General features: G+C 41.8%; 1 protein-coding gene across 11 annotated transcripts in view; it reads left to right on the top strand.

Moving 5' to 3' along the window:
- Nucleotides 1–22257, top strand: part of Dclk2 (doublecortin like kinase 2) — a 148772-nt gene that overhangs the window by 95517 nt on the left and 30998 nt on the right. For 6 of the 11 annotated variants that reach the window (XR_009228172.1, XM_058583931.1, XM_046459037.2 and 3 more), the window contains 4 exons: nucleotides 3961–4055; nucleotides 18550–18625; nucleotides 19690–19798; nucleotides 20751–20808. Coding sequence is in view for 10 of the 11 variants with exons in the window: in XM_058583931.1 (XP_058439914.1) it covers nucleotides 3961–4055; nucleotides 18550–18625; nucleotides 19690–19798; nucleotides 20751–20808 (338 nt within the window). In the remaining variant the exon portion in view is untranslated. The remainder of the gene's footprint in view (nucleotides 1–3960; nucleotides 4056–18549; nucleotides 18626–19689; nucleotides 19799–20750; nucleotides 20809–22257) is intronic. The other 5 variants (XM_058583932.1, XM_046459038.2, XM_058583935.1 and 2 more) reach the window with 1 other exon arrangement.

The raw sequence follows: 22257 nt of genomic DNA, 5'->3' as shown, positions 1-22257 counted from the left end.
CTCCCCATGTTCCATCACCAAGAGGGAGAGGGCTTTGTGTTATTAGAGGCCACAGTGACGGGAGCAGTGTTGTTTGCTGTTGCTGACCGCCTTAGCTCTGGAATACCTGATGCTATTTAAAAAACTCCAGGGGAGCTGGGCACAGTGGTGTGCACCTGTGTGTCCCAGAGGCTTGGGAAGCTGAGGCTGGAGGATCACTTGAGGCCAGGAGTTGTAGGCCAGCCTGGACAAATCAGATCTCATCCCCCATCCCCCCACCCCCCAAAAAGGAAAAGGACTAATTGGAATTTCAAACAGAGATAGTAGCTTTGTAAACATAATATTGGAACAGAAGTGCTGCTTCCAGTGAAACCTTCAATCCACTCCAGTCTTCAACAAAACCCTATCAAACTATCTAAAACAGTGTGTTATGAACACATGGATGTTATTGTGGATAACATAAGTGGGTTAGCAGTTACCATAATTCAAGTCTTAAAAAATCCATGTTTTAGCTTGGGAATCTTTCATAGTCCATCAAGATAAAGAGTATTCCGAGTAAAGAAATAAACAACAAAGCCTCCCAAATTTCTCTTTGCCTCATAAGTTGAAGGGAGGAGGATAAATTTTTGAGGAGAAAAATCAGAAAGAGTGAGGAATAGGAGCATTGTGAAGATGCGGGCTGGCCTTGCCCACCTTTCAGCAGTGTACAAGGGTACCAGTGATGGGAAGGGTACCACGTACCTGTGTCCAGAGCTCCATTGACCTCCCCCAGATCTCAGGAGACTGTGCAAGTAACGGGATTAAGGACTTATTAGTGAATATTTCTAGAACCTTCCAAATGCTGTTGAAAACGGAGAGGGCTACATGTGACTAGAATCTTTTTAGGATGAGAATTATTTTAGAAAATTATTTTAGAAAAGTATGTACGTGTAGGTATGACATGGATTAAGACCCTTGCAGTAAGTTTTATTAAGAAATCATGCTTGCAGGGGGTGGGGTTAGAGTGCTTGCCTAGCATGTACAAGGCACTGGGTTCGATCCTCAGCACCACATAAAAATAAATAAAATAATGTCCAGTTACAACTAAAAACATTAAAAAAAAAAAAAGGCTTAGGCACAGGTGGATTTTTAGAGAGATGATCATGTGCAAGAACTGGTTTTTAAAATTTTTCCTTTAGTCCCATTTCTATCACCATTTCAAGGAAGTCTTTGGTTCCAATGTGAAAGCTGATTGATTAGGGACCGGTGACCTGTACAAGTTGTATGTGGGATGAAGTTAAAATAGCTGGGCACAGTGGCTCGTGTCTGTAATCTCAGCTACTCTGGAGGCTGAGGTAGGAGGATCACAAGATCAAGACCAGCCTCAGCAACTTTCTGAGATCCTGTCTTAAAAATAGAATAAAATATAAAAATAATAAAAATTAAAAGACCTGAGATGTTGCTAATGGTAGAGTGCTTGCCCAGCATACCTGAGGCTCTAGGTTCAATTCCCAGCACTGGGGGAAAAAGTAAAATTCAGGCTCAGCTCACGGCAAGTTACTAGTTTATTACCTATAATAATCTCATTTTTTATATGAATCCTCTTAATTTAGAAACTATTTTTTGAAGCAGTATTAGGTTAACCTGACACCAAAATCAAGCAGAAAATGCAGGTTGCCTGTGTATCTCCTGCCTCCAAACACACAGGACCTCTTCCTCCATTAATCCCTACCTGAGTGGTGGGTGTGTTAGCACATTGTCACCTGAGGTCTGAGGTTCACATTAAGGTTCACTCTTTTTTTTTTTTTTTGTGGTGCTGGGGATTGAACCTAGGGCCCTGTGCATGCAAGGCAAGCACTCTACCAACTAAGCTATATTCCCAGCCCTAAGGTTCACTCTTGATGTGCATTTTATACCCTGGGCACATTCATGATGGCCTGTATCCTCCATTATAAGATCATGAAGAAAATCCTTTGTGCTTTACTTTTAAAAGGAAAATTTTAAAAGAACAGCAATTGAAATTGAGAAATATAAAGGGCTGATGTTTTCATACGTGTATATATATATATTGTTGTTGTCGTCCTGGGGATCGAACCCAGGGCCTCATGTATGCCAGGCAAGCGCTGTACTGCTGAGCCACATCCTCAGTCCATAACAAGGACTGTCAAATACTTTTTTTTAGTTGTAGACGGACACAATAGTTTATTTTATTTATTTTTATGTGGTGCTGATAATCAAACCCAGTGCCTCACACGTGCTAGGCAAGCGCTCTACCGTTGAACTACAACCACAGCCTTGTTGAATACTTTTTTCCCCCCCCTCCTTTTCTTTTTGGAATACTGGGGATCAAATCCAGGGGCCATCTACCACTGTACTACACACCCAGCCTTTTTAATTTTATTTTGAGACAAGTTGTCTAGATTGACCTGAAGCTTGCAATCCTCTTGAATAGCTGGGATTATAGGTGTGCGCCCCCCACACCTGGCTAAATACTCTCAAATGTTTTCAATTGTGTGGTTACTTGTGTTGTACTCTTATTCTAAGTACCACATATATTTTTAAAGAAAATATAGATAACTAAATGAGTAGTTTAGAATTAAAGAAATTGTAGTTTGGAAATTTAAAGATAACTGAAATGAATGTCACATTCACTGAGTTTTTAAATGAGCAATACAGTAAACAAATATGATTTCATAAACATGGATTCCTTTTTTATAGGTGATTTATCTCATCATAAATACTTCTTGATCCAGAATTTCTGCCTCTCCTTAGGATTGGTGCTCACTTTTTAAGTCAGCACTTACATCTGCATTTGACTTTTAATACTTACTTCTATCTAAAATAGTTTATTTCTATATTATATTTATTATCTAAGATAATCATCATCTCCTCCCACATGTTAAGAAAAGAAAGGTAGATGGATTCTTTTCTTTCCAATATCAATGGCACTTTTCATCTATATCAATGGCAGTTTTCATCTACTTTGGGCAAAAGCTTTGGAGATTAGTAATAAAAGATTGTAAATAGTTCTTAGGAAAAATAATACTAGTTCTAGATGTTAACTACCAGCTTTGTGAAATCACTACACAAATAGATGGAGATGGTATAATTAGGAATGAGCATGGATGGTATTGAAGGGTTTGGTCAGCATTCTGTAGAACAGAATCTGCAAATTAACCTTCCTTTGAAACAGTGGTGGCCATACTCTTCCTAGCATAGGATCTAAATTGAGATTTCTACCAATGAAGTATATGGAGGTTTGGAGGGACTGGATAGAAAATGAACAAGATTTGCTAAAAAATGGGGAAATGAAGCTGTGTAGGAAAAAAAAAGAAGGGATTAGAAATAACTCACCTCAATAAAAAGAAATCTGAAGAATGTCTCTTATTTGCTTAAAGGCTATAAGTAAATATTGCAAGGAAAACAACCAGTAATTTTCCTTTCCATTAAGGATACACTGGGGTGTAGCCCAATGGTAAAGGATGCATTTTGCATATGTAAGGCCCTGGGTCCATCCCTAGCATCCCTTCCAAAAAAGGGAATATATTTGGAAAATGTGCTTGGGTTAGGGTGGAGTTGTTTGGGGGAGCCCAGGAACTTCTTGGTCATTAAAGTTGGTAGGTACCCAGACAGAGGGGGATATTGGAGGTCATGGAAGGGCCCTCGAGGTAATCCTTTGCAGATGGAACTGCCAGTCATTTATCTTTTCTGGCAGGCGGGATATATGGATAAGTTGTCACACCTCCAATTCCATCATGTTTTATATATTTGTTTATATCCCTGCTGGAAAATTGTTATTGAAAATGATTCTAGTTTTACTTCTTGTTCTTTTTTTTTTCCTTTGTCTGTAATGCAATACAATACATTATTTTTGCTTTTTTGCTGAGTTGCTACCTGCTTTGAGCTGGTTGGAGCTGTATTGTGCATGTACTTAGTGTTTTTACAGGGTCTGATTGTTTTGGGTTTTGATGATTTCCATCTCCTTTGTTGTCTCATGGTCAGTTAATGGAACTCCCAGCAGCCAACTCTCTACTCCTAAATCTACGAAATCCTCCAGTTCTTCTCCAACTAGCCCAGGAAGTTTCAGAGGATTAAAGGTATGAAATAGAACATGTGGTATGCTTGTGTGATTTTTGTTATATTTAAGGTGTGTAGTGTAATACTTTAATTTGTTTAGGGGTTTGAGTACAATAACAAGTTAAAAATGGAAGTTGGATTTGGAGCCAGGAAGACCTGGCTTTAAATGCTGTGTCCTGTTATAATTTTGTTGAACTTCTCTCCACAGAAGTATTCTCCTCTTCAAAATGAGAATGCAAGCTTGTAGTTAGGGTTGAACAGAATGTGGTAAAATACAATTTTTTTCCATTTATTGTTAAAATGATTTGCAATGGTAAAGCCTTGGAGAACATCATAATTCTTTTTAAAAAAAATCTTATTTTTGAATAATGATTGCAATATGGCTACCATAATTTGACTTTATTGAAACCTAAAATAGAGTGAAATTCTGATATCTATACCCACAAGTGATAATGCAAAAAAAAAAAAATGTTCATTTTTGGTGAGAAACTTAGAAATAAATCTTAAGTGTTGACTGTGATACCTAAAAATGTACATAGCAACAACATAATAAGCAGGTTGTTAAGTAGGCAGTAAACTAAGAAGAAGAATGATGGGCAAAACTGAATTTGTGGAATTTTGTCAAGTTTTATTGTTGTTTAATAGATCCCAATAATTTATAAAATGTGCTGATAAAATAGCTCTAAATAATCGGGGTGAAACATTGGATGTTTCCCTATAGGAATAATCAGACTGTATGGTAAAGTACTTGAGAATACTGAAGTATACTCAAAGCCATGTTTGTGTGTGTAAATAACTTCAATTCCCTTGATGTTTGGTTGATATCAGAGATACCATTATTAGGAATGCAGTCTCCAAAGTTGGTTTCCTAAGCACTTCAGATATGGTCCAAGATGTTTCCTGTTCTTTAAGGATGCTGAAGAATGTTTTAAGGGATAAAGGCCCTTCACCCTCTGGCAGCCTGACGCCACCAGAGCACCTGTGGCTCCCCCTCTTCTGAAGGTTACATTCTCTGCCCGTCAGTAGGGCTTGCTTGTGCTGCCCTGGGAACACTGTGTATGTCCCCATGAATGTGAATGATGCTCACCTAAGATTCCCAGGAAAGTTGTTATATCATTAATGCAAAAAAGTGAGTTGCTCCTAGTGCCGGTCATTGTAAACCTGGACTGAGGCACTGTGAGCTTTCCAGTGAGCCACATGCAGAAGTCATTCATGTTTCTCCCCTGGCAGGGTGTGATTTTGATCTAAGGCTGCATGTGTCCAACATGAGAGGCACTATTGTCCTTGCTTACCTGGATCTTGGCCACGTTCCCCCTTTTTTATTACCCATTAGTTAACGGGCTAACATCTTTCTTCTTACTCCATTCCCAACTGTAAGCCCAAGACTGTCCTTTTCTGCAGTTGCTACGAGGTCATTGGGGTGCTACTTATTAACAGTTGGGACAGCTTCAGGACTGGACAGCTAACACTTTAAGAACATGTACTAACACTGTGGCCCATGTGACTCCACACATACACACACAGTCTCACGGGGGATCACAAACGTATATGGAGTGAAAATACATGGAATGTTTAAAACATGGTAACACATGGTGTTATTGCTGAAACATCAAGAAAACACGGTTCTTCTCTGCTGAGTGTATCTTAATTTCTATAGTAAATCCAATATAGATCACAGGAAGTGCTCAGGATTAGTTATCGAGGACAGGAGAGAGTAAGATAGATCATTGGCTGATTAAGGGAAGTATCATTACTGGTCAGGATGGAAAATGAGATTATAAGTGAAATAAAGAGTAGTGGTCTTTCCGTGACACCCCTCCTTGCTTTCCCACTGTGAGCTGTGACACCTTCTCTGGTTTTTCTTTTTCTCATCTGTTAAGTAAGGATGATTGATTTTTTTTAAAAAACCCTTAAAACATGAGGATTATAGTTGTCAAAAAGGGGGGGGGCCCAAAAGCTAAGAAGCTGGGGACTCTATTCCTTTTCCTCATTTAGAATCACCAAATTTACCTTCAGTATTAGTCTGTGTGAGTCTGCTACATGGAGCCCTCGGCCACAGTGCCAGACGCCTCCAGACAATGAAATTCCGTTTCATCACACATTGCAACAATCTCTGTATTTTCACTGACATGAAAACTTCCAAGGAAAAATTAAAAGAAAAAATTTATTTAAAAAAGCAAACCTCTTCAATCAGATCTATATAGTCTAGTTACTTTTCTATACCCAATGCCCTAATTCTGATGTCCTTGTGACATCACTCACATCTGTCCGTGTTTGCATTATTTTTTTCTTTTCATGATATTACAAATGGAAAATTACAGGTAATTATCGTGTGTGAGGCCCATGCTTTCCCCTTCCTCTTCATTTACAGTCGCTTATTAAGATCAATTAAGGGGGAGCTGACAGAGGAAGCCTGTTTCTCAGGGGCAGGAACTATTGATCCTCGTGAGATGCTTTAATGGTTTGGGAGATAGATAATCTTTTTTTATCCAAAGAACCAGAGAGTTTACAAAAGCCGGCAAACCAAACCAGGCTTAGTGGGCAGGTGTCAATTCTCGTGTCTTTGGGGACACAGTTTTGGGTATAGATTTTTATTTATTATTTATTTAACTATCTGAGTGTTACTCTAGGAATTAAGTAAGGTAATATCAAAGGTAAGCAGAATTTGATGTTCTATCACGATTTCCCCACTTTGTATGAATTTCTGATAGCTTTGTATTCTGGTGGAGACGTTGAACAAAAAAATGAAAATAAAGTGGTGTGTATGATGTTTACTCTCTGATCACATTATTATGCCACTTTTGTTTGCTCATTGAAAAAAGATAGAAAGCAGCCCTCCTCTCCATAGAAGGTACTCATTTTTTTTTTTTTTAAATAATACTATGTTTGCGAAGAAGACAACTCTGCCCCATCCATGTGCAGTTAAAGATCATGTTCTTTGAGGGGTTGGACTGAAAAAAAATAGGATGGTGACCAAGTATTTAATATTCTTTAAACCTAAAACTAGAAGGTGTCAGGGTAACTGAGAGTTAGTTGTACATCTGTGTTAGTCAGCCTTCTGTTACTGTGACAAGGCCAGAGGCAATCAACATATAAAGTGAAAAGGTATGTTTTGGCTCACAGTTTTGGAGTTTTCAGTTCATGATCTGTTGGCCTGATTGCTTTGGGGTCTGTGACAAGGCAGTGCATTGTGACAAGAGCATGTGGGAAAGCAAAATTGCTCACCTCAGGAACAGGAAGCAGAAAGGAAGGGACTAGAGCCTCTGTGAAGGTACACCCTCAGTGACCTCAGAACTTCTCACTAGACTCTGCCTCCTAAAGGCTCCACCACCTCCCAGCAGCACTTCCCTGGAGAGCAACCCTTTACCACATGAGCCTCTGAGGGGCACTTAATAGCCAAACCATATCAACCTCAATTATAATTACTTTGGCCTTGCCTTAGTAGTGTTAAAGGAAAAAATGAGTGCTCCTGACTTTTGTTAAAGGCAGATTTCATTCAGAGGGGCTGGGAAAGGTAGGCAGTGGTGGTTGGAGGTCTTGCAACAAGAGAGATTGGATTCAACCCCTACTCCAGCGAGGACAAGTGGGATTTATATCAAGGGAACAGGGTGGGGGCATGGGGATAGATTACTAAGAGGAAGCCTCAAAGGAAAAGGGCTTCTGGCTAAACTGACTTGATAGCATTCTTGGTAAATGCAGGCCAGGGAGTTATATGAAAGTCAGATATCAGGGTGGGAGGTTTCCCTAAACTGACTTCACAGGATTTTTTTTTTAATTTTTAAAAATATTTTTAGTTGTTGATGGACACGATATCTTTGTTTTATCTATTTTATTTTTCTGTGGTGGTTAGGATCAAACCCAGTGCCTCACACCTGCTAGGCAAGTGCTCTACCCCAGCCCTGGCCTGTAACTTTTGATCTTCCTGCCTCATCCTCCTGGGTGCTGGGATTGCAGGTGTGAACCACCTGCCCGGTTTGGCAGGATTCTTGCTCAGTCTGAATTCTGCAAGGACAGGGTAGTCCAAAGCAGGGCCTGTGCAAGCAGGAAACGCAAAGGAGCAGCAACAAAGTTTTGGTCAAAGGAGAGTCTTTGACACTAGTTACTTAAAGCCATAGAATGTGAACATTAGAAGCATTCTCAGACCTTTGAGTCCTCATTTTACAGAGAGAGAAACTGAGGTTTAGAGATGTGAGGTGACTTCTTCAAGGTCTTCGGGACTGGCTGGGGTCTCTGCACTTTCCCGTGTCTCTGGTGGGCCTGCTTCATGGCTCTCCTAGGAGAAGCTGGTGATATGCCCTGTAAGTCCTCCAGGAGAGTTCGTGCAGAGGGGTGGCTCATTGCTGAGTCCCTGGGTTCACACAGCTGCTCTGCATAAGAGAAGAATGAGAGACTAAATGAAAGGGGAACAGGAGGGGAGGGTTGGGGAAGGAGGGAGGAAATCCTGGGGTGGGGAGAGGCTGTTTGGAGGGAGATGGAGAGATAGGGAGAGAGAGCTTATTGGCAGCTCTTCTTGGTGGGGAAGTGCTTGCTGATAGCATCTAATGGAAGCTTGCAAAGTGAACTACTCTATACCATTTGCCCAGCATTTCCACTTAACCCTATAAAGCATTCCTAAAATGACAAAATTCACAAAGGTGAAGGTTACTGATTTTTTTTCTTTGTAAGCCAGGGATGGGGCTGAGTATTGTCAAGATCGGCACAGGCTAGAAGCGCACATAGTGTGGTCCAGGTCCATCCAACACATCGGGTATGTAAATATGGGGCGATATTATACGGCAGGCTTGAGACGGAAGCCACCCTGTTAGCATAGTAGTATAACTGGGATTTGAAAGTGAAATCCGTGCTTGTAAGCATTCCCATTCCAAGGACACCATGAAAAAGCAAGGCCGGCCTGTTAAACAGATGATTGCAAACATGGTCAGAACAAAAACTTTTAAAATGAGTTATTAAAGGGTAGGGTCGCCCAGCAGCTCCCTGTGAAGCCTCTACCCCAGAAACGACTCCCTAGGTATTAGGAGTGGGCTTTTGTTTGGACTTTTTTCCTGAAGGGCCAGGTAGTTACCTGGGGAGGAAGCATTCTGCAGGTCAGACGGGAGTCTCTTCCACTGCCGCGGCTCAGGCTGCCTCCCACAGTCCAGCATGTGGCGAGCCTGAGGCCTGAGCAGTGAGGCTACTTCATGCCAAGTTGCACTCTAAGGGTGCACAGCTCCTTGGGACTCTTATTTTTATTTTGTCCTCATTTAACTATTAAAAATTTCTGTGAATGTTCCAACTTGCCCTAGTTAAGCTAAGGACAAAAATGAATTCTAGTATTATATAGATTATAATGCACCAATAGAAAAAACTGGAAGTATTTTTAAAGGATTGTTGTAATAATAAACTGACAAATTATGTTCCACCCTGAAGTTAAAAAAACAAAACAAAAAAACTGCTAAGGGCCAAGACAAAAAGTCTTTGGTTCATGTAGGTGAGAGGATTAAGGTAGAACTGGTGCCCCCTAGTGTTCGGCTATGGAGGCCTCAAAGGTGAATGCCCAGGGCCCCCTGGCGCTCAGCTATCTGCCTCCTCTGGAGGCAAAACAGGATGGTGTGGTGGTTAGAAGCAAGGGCTCTGAGGTCAGTACTTGGGTCTGGTCCTGGCGTGGCCACTCACTGTGTGATCTCGGGCAAGTCATGTCATGTCGCCCTTATGTGTGAACAGGACCTACTGCACAGATGGGAGCTTGGTTGAATACAGAGAAAGCACTCAGAATAGCTCGTTATTCTTACCCTAAACCCTGGGGTTTTCAGGCTGTTTCCACACAAAGAAAGTTTCACTTCCACAAAGATTAGCATGCGGTAATGTCTGGGAAGGAAAGTAATTGTGAGAGAAGTCAGTCTCTGGATTTTTTTTTTTCTTTTGTTATCTTATGTATTTTATATATTTAGAAACTTGCTGAGAAAGGTCCCTTGGCACCAAGAAGGTAAATGTGCTAAGCCTTCAGCCATCCAGAGTAGCCTTCCCAGAGGCCAGGAAGCTGCAGACGGCATACCCAGGGGTCTCGTTGAAAATACAGATTCCAGGGCCACCACTGGCCAGGTTCTCTGTGAAGCAGACTCAGAGACAGAGTTTAAGGATCAGTGGGTTTATTAGGAAGTGCTTCTGGGAACCGCAACTGAGAAAGGGGAGAACAGGAGGCAGGGTTGGGCCGAGTCCTCTGCTCTGCTCTTACTGACCTCTTTCCCAACTCTACCCTTTGTTCCTGCCTTCCTGCTCTCTCCGCATACTCTAAACCTGTTACTGATTTATAAATGATTCCATTAGAAACAGGGTATATCCAGACTTAGCGGCTTAACACAATATTCACATTCATCTTCTCACGCGGTTGTTGGGAGTCCGGAATTCCGGAGCTGTTGAGCTGGGTGGTTCTGGACCAAGCTTTTTCGTGAGGTCACGGTCACAATGCAGAACAGGGCCACCGTGGCCCGAAGGCTTGACTGGGAATGGAGGCTCTGCTTCCAGGGCGGCTCCTTCACTTGCTGGAAGGTTGGAGCCGGCTCTGGGCAGGACGCCTTGGTTCCTCACCCCAGGGACCTCCCCGTAAGTTGGCTTGAGTATCCTCAGAACATGGCAAACCACTGTCCCCTGAACCAAATGATAGAGAGAGAGTAATGGAGAAGCTCTGGTTTCTGTGACCTAACTTTGGAGGCCACACCCCATTATTTCCAAAATGTCCTGGGAGTCACATGACATCAACAAATTCATGACATCAGTGTGTGAAAATCAGGTGAGGTGTGGGGGGCCATCTGGGAGTCTGGCTGCCACACCAGCCTTCTTCCATTTACACCTACCAGCCACCCCAAACCTCTGCCTTGGGCTGTCCCTGCCCCCCAACCTGTCCTCCCAACTTCCTGTCCACCCTTCTCTTTGAAGGCTGTCACAGTCTCTCCCCATCAGTCCCATGGCTTTGTTCTCCTTCCAGCTCTTGATTTTCCAGACTGATCCCCCTCTGTCCCTTCTTCTCCTTCTCTTCAAATCCACCCCACGCTCTGACATTGTTTTCTTCTCCTAATCCCCGTCTTCCTGGTTTTCCCCTTGACCTCGGCCTGTGATCTGTTTCCTCTGCCCGGGCTCCTCAGAGTCCCTTCCATCTAGCTGATAATTTTCCCCTGCAGGAATATTTACTGTGCTTAAATCACAGCATTTTCTTCGGGACGGATAGGCAATAAAGAGTACTAAATGTGTCATCGGCTGCCAGACAGATGAAGAAAGCATTTCCCCTGCACTTTAATTCATCATCCATGTCCCAGTTTAAGACTTTTAAAGCAGTCGTAACTAAGGGCCTCAGAGTCACGGGCACATCTGTGGACACGGAGGGATAAATGCCTTGCATTTGGAGGCTGCGGTGTCTGCCCGGGGGCTGTCTGCTGTGAGCATTCTCGTTGGTTGAAAGAAGGACGAGAAAAGTACACTTGGAACATTAGCCAACATCTTGAGATTATAAACTGTCTGATGTGCTGATATTTTATCTGATGCTGTCTCCTGGGTCTGCTGGTGGTGAAAGATCCCCTAGATTTGTGAAGTGCGATGAAAGCCCTGGCAGTATCTCATCCTGATTGGCAGAGCTAAAACGTAACTCTTTGACCTCATGAACTTGAAAACTTCTTTTCGAAGCTGTGAAATGTAAATCCACAGTAGCCGCTGACCTTCGACGTCTTTGCTTCTCCCTGGAGCTTTGGCTTTTCTGTTGTATTTAGAACTGGTTAATAATCTTCAGGACTAAGCCGCTGACCACTTTGATGCTGTTTTCATTACCCCCAAACGTTGGGTGGTGACTTCATCTTTGAACATAATTGATTTTGTTAGAAACCAAAACAAAAGGAGGGACTGAGCCATTCTGAAGGCTTCAGTTCCTGGAAAAAAAATGAGCCGTAACATTGAATCCCAGACCCTGTTTGAGGACAGTGTGCTGCATGTTGTGGTCACTCAGTGAATCTGGCACATTTGGGTGCTAGTGGCTCTTGTGGGCTGATGCCCGCCTTCATGTAGGTGGAGGGAGGGTTTGCCATGCAGATCAGTGTGTCACTTGGATCAATTGCAAGAACTTGATATGAACTTGAGTAACACATGTTCATATTAAAGTTCCCCTTATTCATGAGTGTGGGCTGTCAGAAATTCTTCTTGGTGGTAACAGGAGGGAGGTAAGACTTAGGGGTTGTCATAGTGGCCAACTGTGGTAGCCTCTACGGTTGGGACTGAAGAGGCAAGTCCCTGTCCTGTCCCTGTGGTGTGCTGGGAAATTGGTAAGACCTCACAGTGAAAGCCTGCAGCTGTTTTTACTGGGGAGCACCATAATACTACCTGTCTCTCGAGCAGGAGTCAGTAAGATGGCACTTCACTTGAAAGTCTCACAAGCACGTGACGAGGTCCTGTGCTGATGCAGCAGGCCACGTAGTCTCCTGAGGTGGCAGTGATTCTGAGGGACAGAAAAACACAAGCCAGCAGAGTCTCCCAGCCCCTTGGTGGACCACTTAGTGGGCTGCTTTTTTAATCCTGTGTTCGCATGCACAGTGCATTCCATTCATCACAGTTAACCAACCACAAACCTCAAATGACACTAATTTTGTCACATGAAACCGAATCTGAGGGATGCTGTAGGTAGGAACACTTTGTGACCAACCCTTTGGTGCTGATTCATTCATATCTCATTACTCATATTAAAGTACTTCAAAGTGTTCTAAAGGATCGGAAATCCAGTATATCCACAACAGACCTTTCTATTCTTAAATGCATTCCAAATTCAGCATTTATAATAATTTACACCAGCTTTACTTCTAGTTAATGGAATTGGTGCTTTTGTTAAAAAAAAAATGAAGTACAAAAATGAAGCAATCTTTTCACAGATATTTTTCCCATCTTCAGTATACTTTTTTTTTTGAGAGAGAGAGAGAGAGAGAGAATGAATTTTAATATTTATTTTTTAGTTATTGGTGGACACAACATCTTTGTATGTGGTGCTGAGGATCGAACCCGGGCCGCACGCATGCCAGGCAAGCGCGCTACCACTTGAGCCACATCCCCAGCCCAGTATACTTCTTTTTAAAGAAGAAATTTTTCTTAACTTCTTTGTGAGGAAAGGTTATACGCTTATCAATTTGTTTATCATGAATTTCAGAAATGTTACTATGTTATGTGATGGAAAGACAGTCTCTCTTTTTTTGTTTTTGTACCAGGAATTGACCTCGGGGGCACTTAACCACTGAACCACATCCCCAGCCCTTTTTTATATTTTATTAGAGACAGGGTCTCACTGAGTTGCTGAGGCTAAGTTTGAACTTGCGCTCCTCCTGCCTCGGCCTCCCGAGTCACTGGGATTACAGGTGTGTGCCACACGCCTGGCCATAATCTGAAGACACTCTAAATATGCCTGAATATATATTTTGATCAGTGAATTGGAAATTAGTGACATCCCTTAATTATTCAATAACCTAGTAGGACTTCTCTTGTGATCTTAGAAAATAGAATGACAGGGTAAGAGCAGCTGAAAAGTGCCTGTACTTTGGAGTTAGAGCTGGTTTTGGATTCCAACTCCACTTTGGCTGTTGTGTTTGGGAAAGTTACCTAACATCTCTAAGATTTGTTTTTTTCACTGGTCAGTGGAGTTGCTGATAATAATTCATATTAAGTACTCATTTCGAGATTTGGCACAAAGTAGGCATTCAACAAACCATAGGGGGCTTTCTTTCCTTTTCTTACAAAGCAAAGGTTGTTGTTTGGCTGTAGATAACTTGCAGTGCTTAGACACTCAATAAGTGACAGAACTTAAATCATGTCGGGCACAGTGGCATACACCTATAATCCCAGTGTCTTGGGAGGCTGAGGTAGGAGGATAACAAGTTCAAAGTCAGCCTCCACAACTTAGCAAGGCCCTAGAGCAACTTAGAGAGACCCTGTCTCTAAATAAAATATTAAGAAGGAGCTGGGGATATGGCTCTGTGGTTGAGTGCCCCTGGGTTCAAACCCCAGTACCAAATAAAAAACAAAAACGAAAAACAAAAACCTTAAATCATGGTAGCTGAATAATTAATTGCAATAACTTCCAGAAACTTGCTCCACAGATGTCGTCCACCTTGGCTGCACATTGGATCATCTGTGGAGCTTTAGAAGAGGCTGAAACCTGGGCTCGACCCTTAGTTAATCTTGGGTACAGCCTGGCAATAGAACTTTTTAAGGCTTCCCCCATAGTTCTAATACAGATGCAGATAACTCCCCCTTCATAGCAGCAACCATACCCTGAAGGCTATTCTGTTTTTAAGTTTAAAAGAACAGTGTAAAACTTATGTTGCAGGAAAAGCTTTCCTAAGAAAGTTCGTGCAGACGAGGACTTTTTGTGCTGGCCAAATTCTGCCCGTTGTCTGGGTTTTTTATTTTATTTTTTAATAAAATGTTATTGAAGTACAGCTGTGCTCATTTTTAAAACATTTTTTAATTTGTTTTTATTATTTACTTATTTATTTGCACATGGTCTCTGTCTGCTCAGTTGCAGAGTTGAATAGTTGCAACAGAGACCATATGACCCCCCAGAGCCTATAATGTCACTTTCTGGCCCTTGTTAGAAAATGTTTCTGACCCTTGCTGTTGATCACTTACCAGCTGAACTGTGGTGCCATCTTCAAACACATTTGAAGATGTTAACTGGCTACCCACAAATGCCTTCTAGATTCTGCTCAAGTTCTTCCTTTTTTTTTTTTTTAATAAAAAAATAAAAATAAAAATGAAATCCCATCTAGCCTTCTGCTCAGAGGTCAGTCATGTGCTACAGGCCTTGAATAACCCTTGTGGCTGCTCTTTTCTGAGAAGCCTATTTCTGAACAAAACTTTAGCTTTTTAGGGTAGCACTTAACATTCCTCTCTAAATTTTAAGTCTTGTAGAAATTGGAATAATCCACTTATCAAAGAAATTTCTTGTAGGATGCTGACACAAGGTCCTGGCTAAAAGCATAGACAGCTGGAGGTCGTCATCGAACTTACCCTGTCAGCTGCAGAGGCCCTTTCAGACGTCGATGGCAGTTGAGAAAGTCTTGTTGCTTTTTCTGCTGTTTTTGAGTCTTTTATAAGATGTTCTTAGCAGGAGAGCAATTCTGGTACATTCCCTTTCCTTGCTTACTCACAACAATGGAGCTATTGTTGCTAGAGGGGTAAGTGGGGGACACAGCAACGCCAGGTCCTTTCTGTCACCTGTGCTTCTTGGCCAACCAGGACCTGTCTAAGGAATTATATCCCCTCTCCTCCCCGCCCCTGCATAACCCATCTTGCTGAGCCAACTGGTAATAGCCGTCATTTTGTGCGTACCAAGGAGGACCTCAGCACTGGGGTTGGTGAACGCTCGTGAGCATTGTAAGGGATTTTAATAAAAATCGTTATTTTTTAACACGAAATGGAACAGTTTTTGTCAAAAATACCATGTTCGATTTTTCTGGTGCTGCTTTAATCCCTGTTTCAGTAAGAGTCATTCTCTTACCAGGGAAATACGAAACATCCTGCAGGGGAAACAGAATTCTGTGCAGTCTCGCGCTCTTTGTCGCTCTTTGTCTGCGTGCCCTGCTGTTATCACGCCGGGAATGCTCTGCCTGGTGTTTAGCAGGGGCTGCCTCCCGTTTTCCAGGGATCTTGGTGAATACCGTGGTTTTCTGATATCCCTGGAGAGCCAGGCTTCATACTGGGAAGTCAGGTGAACCTGATCAGAAGCAGAGCAACTCAAGGATACAGCGCAGGGCTGTGCCCTGGCAAGACAGCTCCCTCTCGGGGCTCCTTGGCATTACTTGTGACCATGAGAACCTGCCCTGGACTCTTCATGGAAGTGTGTTAAGTGTGCTCGTCCGTCTGCCCCTAGGACTGGAAGCTTGGGGGCAGCAGTAACCCTCTCTCCACAGCTTGCTTTTAAAACAGCACAGGTGGTTACTGTAGATGTTACTAAACAGTGAGGAGGGAGAAAGGAAAATTGTCTGATTCTGACTCTGTTCAGCTGTGCTATACTAAAATTATCCCCTCTATATTTTCATTTTCTTCATGAAAGCCTTATTTTCAAATAAAGGCATGTATTGGATAAGTCACTCATTAAATTCACATAGGATTTTTAAATGCTTGAGGTTTAACTCTTTAAAAACAGTAGTCTATTTTGGAACATGTTCTTGTCATCACCATTTGCTAAGGCGGCTGCATTTCCTGGTGAATTAGGGAGGCCTTTGTCAGATACACAGGGAGGTGGCATTTCACTTGGCCCCAAGCCCTCTCCCTCCACGAGGTCCCTCCTCCTCTTGGTCTCCAGGCTTCCGCCCAGTTGCCATTCTCTTTTTGGGGCCAGAGAACCAGCTTTCACCACCTGTTCTGTTTCTTGGTCTCTCTGTCTGCTTTTTGTCTCCCTGGAATCCTAAACACAAACCGGGTTTGTAATTATTGGGCTGGACAGGGAATCAGGATAGGGTAAGAGGGTGGAGGGTAATCAAAATAAACACTGGGAGAGTTACAATGGTTCACAGGAGCTCGGTGAGTAGACGCTGGGAGGGGCTGGATGTGTGCCTGTTCATGCGAGGAAGGATGCTGTTTCAGCCCTGCTGAGACTTGGTTTCCAGTCCTGGAATCAGGCAGGACAGGGCAGTTTGCAGCAAACCAGTACTTACTCAAATTAGATCAGGAAAAAGGACTTGCAAGAGTGTTACTTGCTTCCAGGAAAACTGAGCAAGCAGGTCTCAGGCTGAGCCCATGGACTGCCGCAGGGGGTGTGGGGACTGCACACCCACCTACCCAAGGTTCTGAGGCTCTGAGTGTGGAAGGGAGATGGTTCTTGCCCAGTGTCCATGCCAGACCCGGCCAGCTATGGACTGAGACTGTGTGGCTGCCTGGCCCAGGATATGAGATTTAGACCTGCAGGCAAACAGATCACTGCCCCTGTCATTCTCTGGCATTAACAATCCAACTCCCCAGTTGTTTGTTCTGGGGTCAAGCAGTAACCAGCAGGGATCTGTTTATCTTTTAAGATTTCACTTTCTGGAAAAAATTATGTTGTTCTTATGTTTATTCCATTAAGAATTTGGCTGAGATCAGCTCAATTGGGATCTGATCGTTGACAATTTTCAATCTAGAAACAGTTGGGATAGAGGTAGGGGGGGATCAATTCTGAATGAATGTTTAGCCAGAGGTCTCTTATAGCCATTTGGTAGTCAACAATTCAAAACATTCAGTCATCTCAAGGTTCTGTGCTAGGGATGTAGCGTTGATAGTGCTTGCCTTACACGTACAAGGTGCTAGGGTTCAATCCCCAGCACCACGAACACACACACAATAGTTCTGTGCTCGGTATTTCAAAAAAAGGTCTTGATAACTAATGTTGAGTTTGCGTTATGCTACAGTACCTGTGCTAAATTATTTTTTAGATATGAGCTAATTTTTATTCTCTATCAAATATCTAGCTGTTTGATGCTACTTTTTCCATTTATGGAGCAGAAATTTAAGACTTGGAAAGTTTAACTTAAAATTATTTGAGTGAATATAAGATGCACGAGAAAAGTGGCAAGAAATATATTGGTCAGGTAGATAGGGGTACAGATTGAGGCTTGAATGCTGTGTTGAAGGTTTTGGGGTCATTCTGTTGGTGACAGTGACCCATTAGGGTTCTTGGATCCTGGGGGTGATATTATAACTGCCCTTAGGAAAAGTTTCTTTGGTAATAACGTGTGATAGAGGAGAGACTGACAGCAACCAAGAGACCTCTGGTGAGGGACCAAGGAAGCCAGGGGAACACCTGAGCAGGGTGGTAGCTACGGGTGGGGAACGGAATAGAGAATATTGTGATTTTCTCCTAGGCTTATCATAAGTCCCTCTCTGGGCCCTGATTTCTAGCTTTTAAACATTATCTCATAGAGTGCTACCAATTCTGGAGTTGCCTTCAACTTCAATGCCAAAAATAAATAAATAAAACAAGAAAAAAGCAAAAGAAAATGTTAAATATTGAAAAGTTTGATGGTCCACCTATTACGTTTTGTTGTTTGGCAATAAAATGACTGAACTGTTAAAAACTAGATGTTTGGCTTGGAACTGTTAGAATTGTCTACAATTCTAAGCCTTATTTTGCCACTAATAAGAACCTTAATCATCTGTGATGCCACAAAGTCTCCTTTATTTTACCAAAGTCAAATGCAGTTTCAGGGCTGAGGTTGTGGCTCAGTGGTAGAGCACTTGCCTAGCACATGTGAGCCACTGGGTTCAGTCCTCAGCACCACAGAAAAATAAAGGATTGTGTGCACTTAAAAAAAAAAAAAAAGTGTCAATTTTCCTGCTATCTAGTCTGACTTGAAAATATATCTAAGAAAGAAATGCATTAATGTGATGTGTACAGGAAGAGAGGTGAGATGAGAAGAAGGGAAACGTTTCCTCTCTTTCTATATCCTTCTATGTTGCGTGGTCTATTCTCTAAGGACTCTTGAGCCTGGGTCTGTGAATGCATCCTAATAGGTAATGGCCATTCTCCTCTTTCAGCAGATTTCTGCTCATGGCAGATCTTCTTCCAATGTGAATGGTGGACCTGAACTTGAGCGTTGCATGAGTCCTGAAGGTAGTTGTCAATCTGATCATTACTTTATAAAGGAAATCATCCAGGTGAACCCAATAGTCATCCCAAACCCACTGGTGTCAAATTATGATCTTCCTCAACATGAATGTAGTCGCGTCACCTGTTAGCCCAGTTAGCCTTAGTGGGTGGTAGGGTTGAGGTCACTTCAATGTATATAAAACCTCATTGTCATTAATTAGGCCACTGCATCTTCAAAGTTGAGACTTGGGCTTTATTTTTCTTTGATAATCTGCTTATAATTCCTAAGTTCATTTCATTTTTCTCAATTAAATAACAAAAGTGTATGTCTCCTAACTGCTGGGCACTGGACACATTTTGAGAAGTAGTTTCTTAACCTGTGTCCTAAAACACACACACACACACACACACACACACACACCTTTTTAAGAAGGCTTTGAGCCAGGTGTTAACCTTCAGAAGGCATCTTACCTGTATAGAACTTTCTTTACCAGAAAAGTTAGAGATATTGTGCTGGTACGGTGGTGCATCCTGTAATCCCAGCAATTTGGGAGGCTGAGGCAAGAACATTGCAAGTTCAAGGCCAGCCTGGACAAATTAGTGAGACCCTCCTCAATTTGGAGAGACCCTGTCTCAAAGTGGGGAAAAAAAAGACTAAGGATGTAGCTCAGTGGTATAGCTCTTCTGTGTTCAATTCTCAGTACCAAAAAAACAAAAGAAAAAATGGAAATCTTGAACTTTTCTAAGATTAAATCCCTCTCTCTATCCCCTTTCTTCTTTCCTGAGCATTGACAAGAATTTGGAAAAGTTCTAGTTAGACTTCCTTTTAACCAAGGCTAATAATTTATTTCAGCTGATATTTCAAGGATTTGCTACGTTTGTTGATTTTGTTGGTTTCTAATTCCAACCAACAAGGTCAAAAGGAAATTGGTGATTTAGGCATTTTATTTAGGAAATATGCTGAGATTTTCTTTAGCTTCACCATAGATTTAGAAATATAATGTGTTGCAGTTTATTATTTTAAAATATATAGGAATCAATACAAAATGCTGATATTTCCTTTAGATTTGCTTTTATCCTTTTTGCAGGTGTGAATGGAAACAGGTGCTCTGAATCATCAACTCTTCTTGAGAAATACAAAATTGGGAAGGTCATTGGTGATGGCAATTTTGCAGTAGTCAAAGAATGCATGGACAGGTGAGTGGGTAGTGAGGGTTCTGGGTTCGTCTACACTTATGGTTCTCCTTTGGAATTTATTCTTTCTTCTGGTGGTGGTGGTGGGGGGGAAGTTATTCATGGTGAACTCAGACCTTCCTGGGAAGTCTCTCTTTTCTCCTTCCTGAAAGAGTCTTTCTTGAGGACTAGCTATTTGACATGTCACATACAGATTGACAAGAAAAAACACGTATATACAAATAGAGTGTAAAATATGTGACTTCTAAGGACTTGTTAGAAATATGAAGCAAGGTTTGGTTTACAGTAAATAAAAATTCATCTTCCAGGCAGGGCCTCATCAGTGGGTCCTCCAACTGCCTAGCAGAAGCAGCCACAGTGGAGAGAACTGTCAATAGAATGGTGGTCTTCTCTGAGCTGTTCTTGGTTCAATATTTTTTGATACATTCAGATTAAATCATGTTAAGATGCTTGTGTCCAAGGAAATGATCTCTTTGGTGGCAGATACAGCCACTTAAAGGTGTGAATGATATAATACCAGAAAGTCTGGGGCAACTTTCCAGTTTTGAATCATAGGCACACGTGACTAATGTATTAATGTAAAGATACATTAATTGATAATAAAATGTTTATCACTGAAGGTGATTCCCAATTTTATTATGTTTCCTAAGAGATCTGTCTTGAGATTTAAGTGGGGAAAAATGATTTCTTGTTTAGCTCTGATATAACAGAATTTCAACACTTCAAATATGAGTTAATAATACTATAATAATATTTATAAAAGGAATGTAACTAACATGCATTGTTGTTTGGGATTTTATTTTCTATTTAGAGTACCTTTTTTTCTCTGAGACATCGTCTTAAACGTGCAAAGGAAACAGCCAAACTTATTCCCTGAGTCTGTGCTCTATGGGAAATTAGGAAGGATGGTATCTGTGATTGTGTCTTTAAATGGTCCTCCTCTGATTACTCCTAGGTCCACTGGAAAGGAGTTTGCTCTGAAGATCATAGACAAAGCCAAGTGTTGTGGAAAGGTATGGTATGCATAACTGCTTCCTAAAAGAAAGTGAAACAATGTGACGTAATGTTTAGTACAGGGAATGTTTGACAAGACCATCATGGCAGGACCTGACCCCCAGGAACAGCCGGGAAAGCAGTCAGATGGTTTTTCCTGCTGTTAATCCTAATGTTAATCCTAAACCAGTAAATTGATTTGATCTTGGTTCTAGTTATAGAAAATACAAGTTCTCTTCTCTGGATGATGCCCAGTTAAAAATCTAGCAACTTTCCAGAGGTGTGTTAAGGTGTGTGAGGGGCCTGAGAGGGCCCAGTTCCAAGCTGTGGTGGTCTTCCAGCTTCACAGGATGCCTGGATCATACAGCAGACTCCATGCGGATGACGTAGTGGGCAGCACGAACTTCATGTTTGCTTTGGTTCCCCTCAACTCCCAGGCTTTGTGGAAGGGATAGGAAGGGGCCCCGTAGAAAGCTGCACACACAGTGGTCTGTATCTGATCTGGAGATGCACAGGCTTAGACAACCCCAGCCTGAGGAGGGAACTGCTAGCAACCTGCCCCGACTTTTCCCCAGAAGAAAACATTATTTTTATTTTCGTGGTCATGAATGAAATCTGCCCTTTGCCCCTGAGGGAAACCCTATCCATATGTTCCAAGAGTACTAGCTATACAGACATCCTTGAAATGATTGGAAACCAATGCTGATCAAGATTTGCATGAACACTGTGCTGAACTGTATTGTCAGCAAGATTGACTTTTTTTTTTTTTTTAATCCTGTCCCAACTCTCATCCTGGGTGGGGAAAGATGAACTGTTGAAATGTTAGAGTACTGACACTTTAACTTTGTTTGCAAAAACGAATATTCGCTGACAGTGATTACATTGACTTTTACAGATTCCTTCCTGGTAGATAGTCTGCTCTCTTGATTGGCATGCAGGTATAGAACCACAGTGTCCAACACTGGAGCTGCGAGCCTCAAAATGAGGCTAGTCTGAATTGAACTATGTGGTGGGTGTAAAATACACACCATATTTTGAAGGCTTATACTATGAAAAAGAATATAAAATATTTCATTAATATCTTTGTATTTGGATGATTATAGAATATTTTGGATATATTGGGTTAAGTAAGTTATATTTTTAAGTTGATTTTACCTGCTTTTAATATTTTAATGTGACTATTGGAAGACTTATAATTACAAATATGGATCACATTGTATTCCTGTTGGACCGTGTTACTGTGGGGACAGAATATATAAAGTTTAATCCTGGCTCTGCCTTTTCTTGCTGTGTGACACCACCCACCCCCAGTAGAGGGGGAGGGGCCTCTTTTTTCCTCTAAAATATATTTACCAATAATACCCAAAAGATTAGATTAGTTGTAACGATTGAATCAACGGATGGAAAACGTGTAGAGAAGTGCCAGTGTATTTAGATAAGATTTTGGTTTTTTGGCAGTGCTGGGGATC

Source organism: Marmota monax, unplaced genomic scaffold (assembly GCF_021218885.2).
Source record: "Marmota monax isolate L192 unplaced genomic scaffold, Marmota_monax_Labrador192_F-V1.1 WCK01_AAM20220418_F8-fsc00002, whole genome shotgun sequence".
Taxonomy (NCBI): domain Eukaryota; kingdom Metazoa; phylum Chordata; class Mammalia; order Rodentia; family Sciuridae; genus Marmota; species Marmota monax.
The sequence above is the reverse complement of the archived record's forward strand: the minus strand, read 5'-3'. Positions and strand labels throughout refer to the sequence as shown.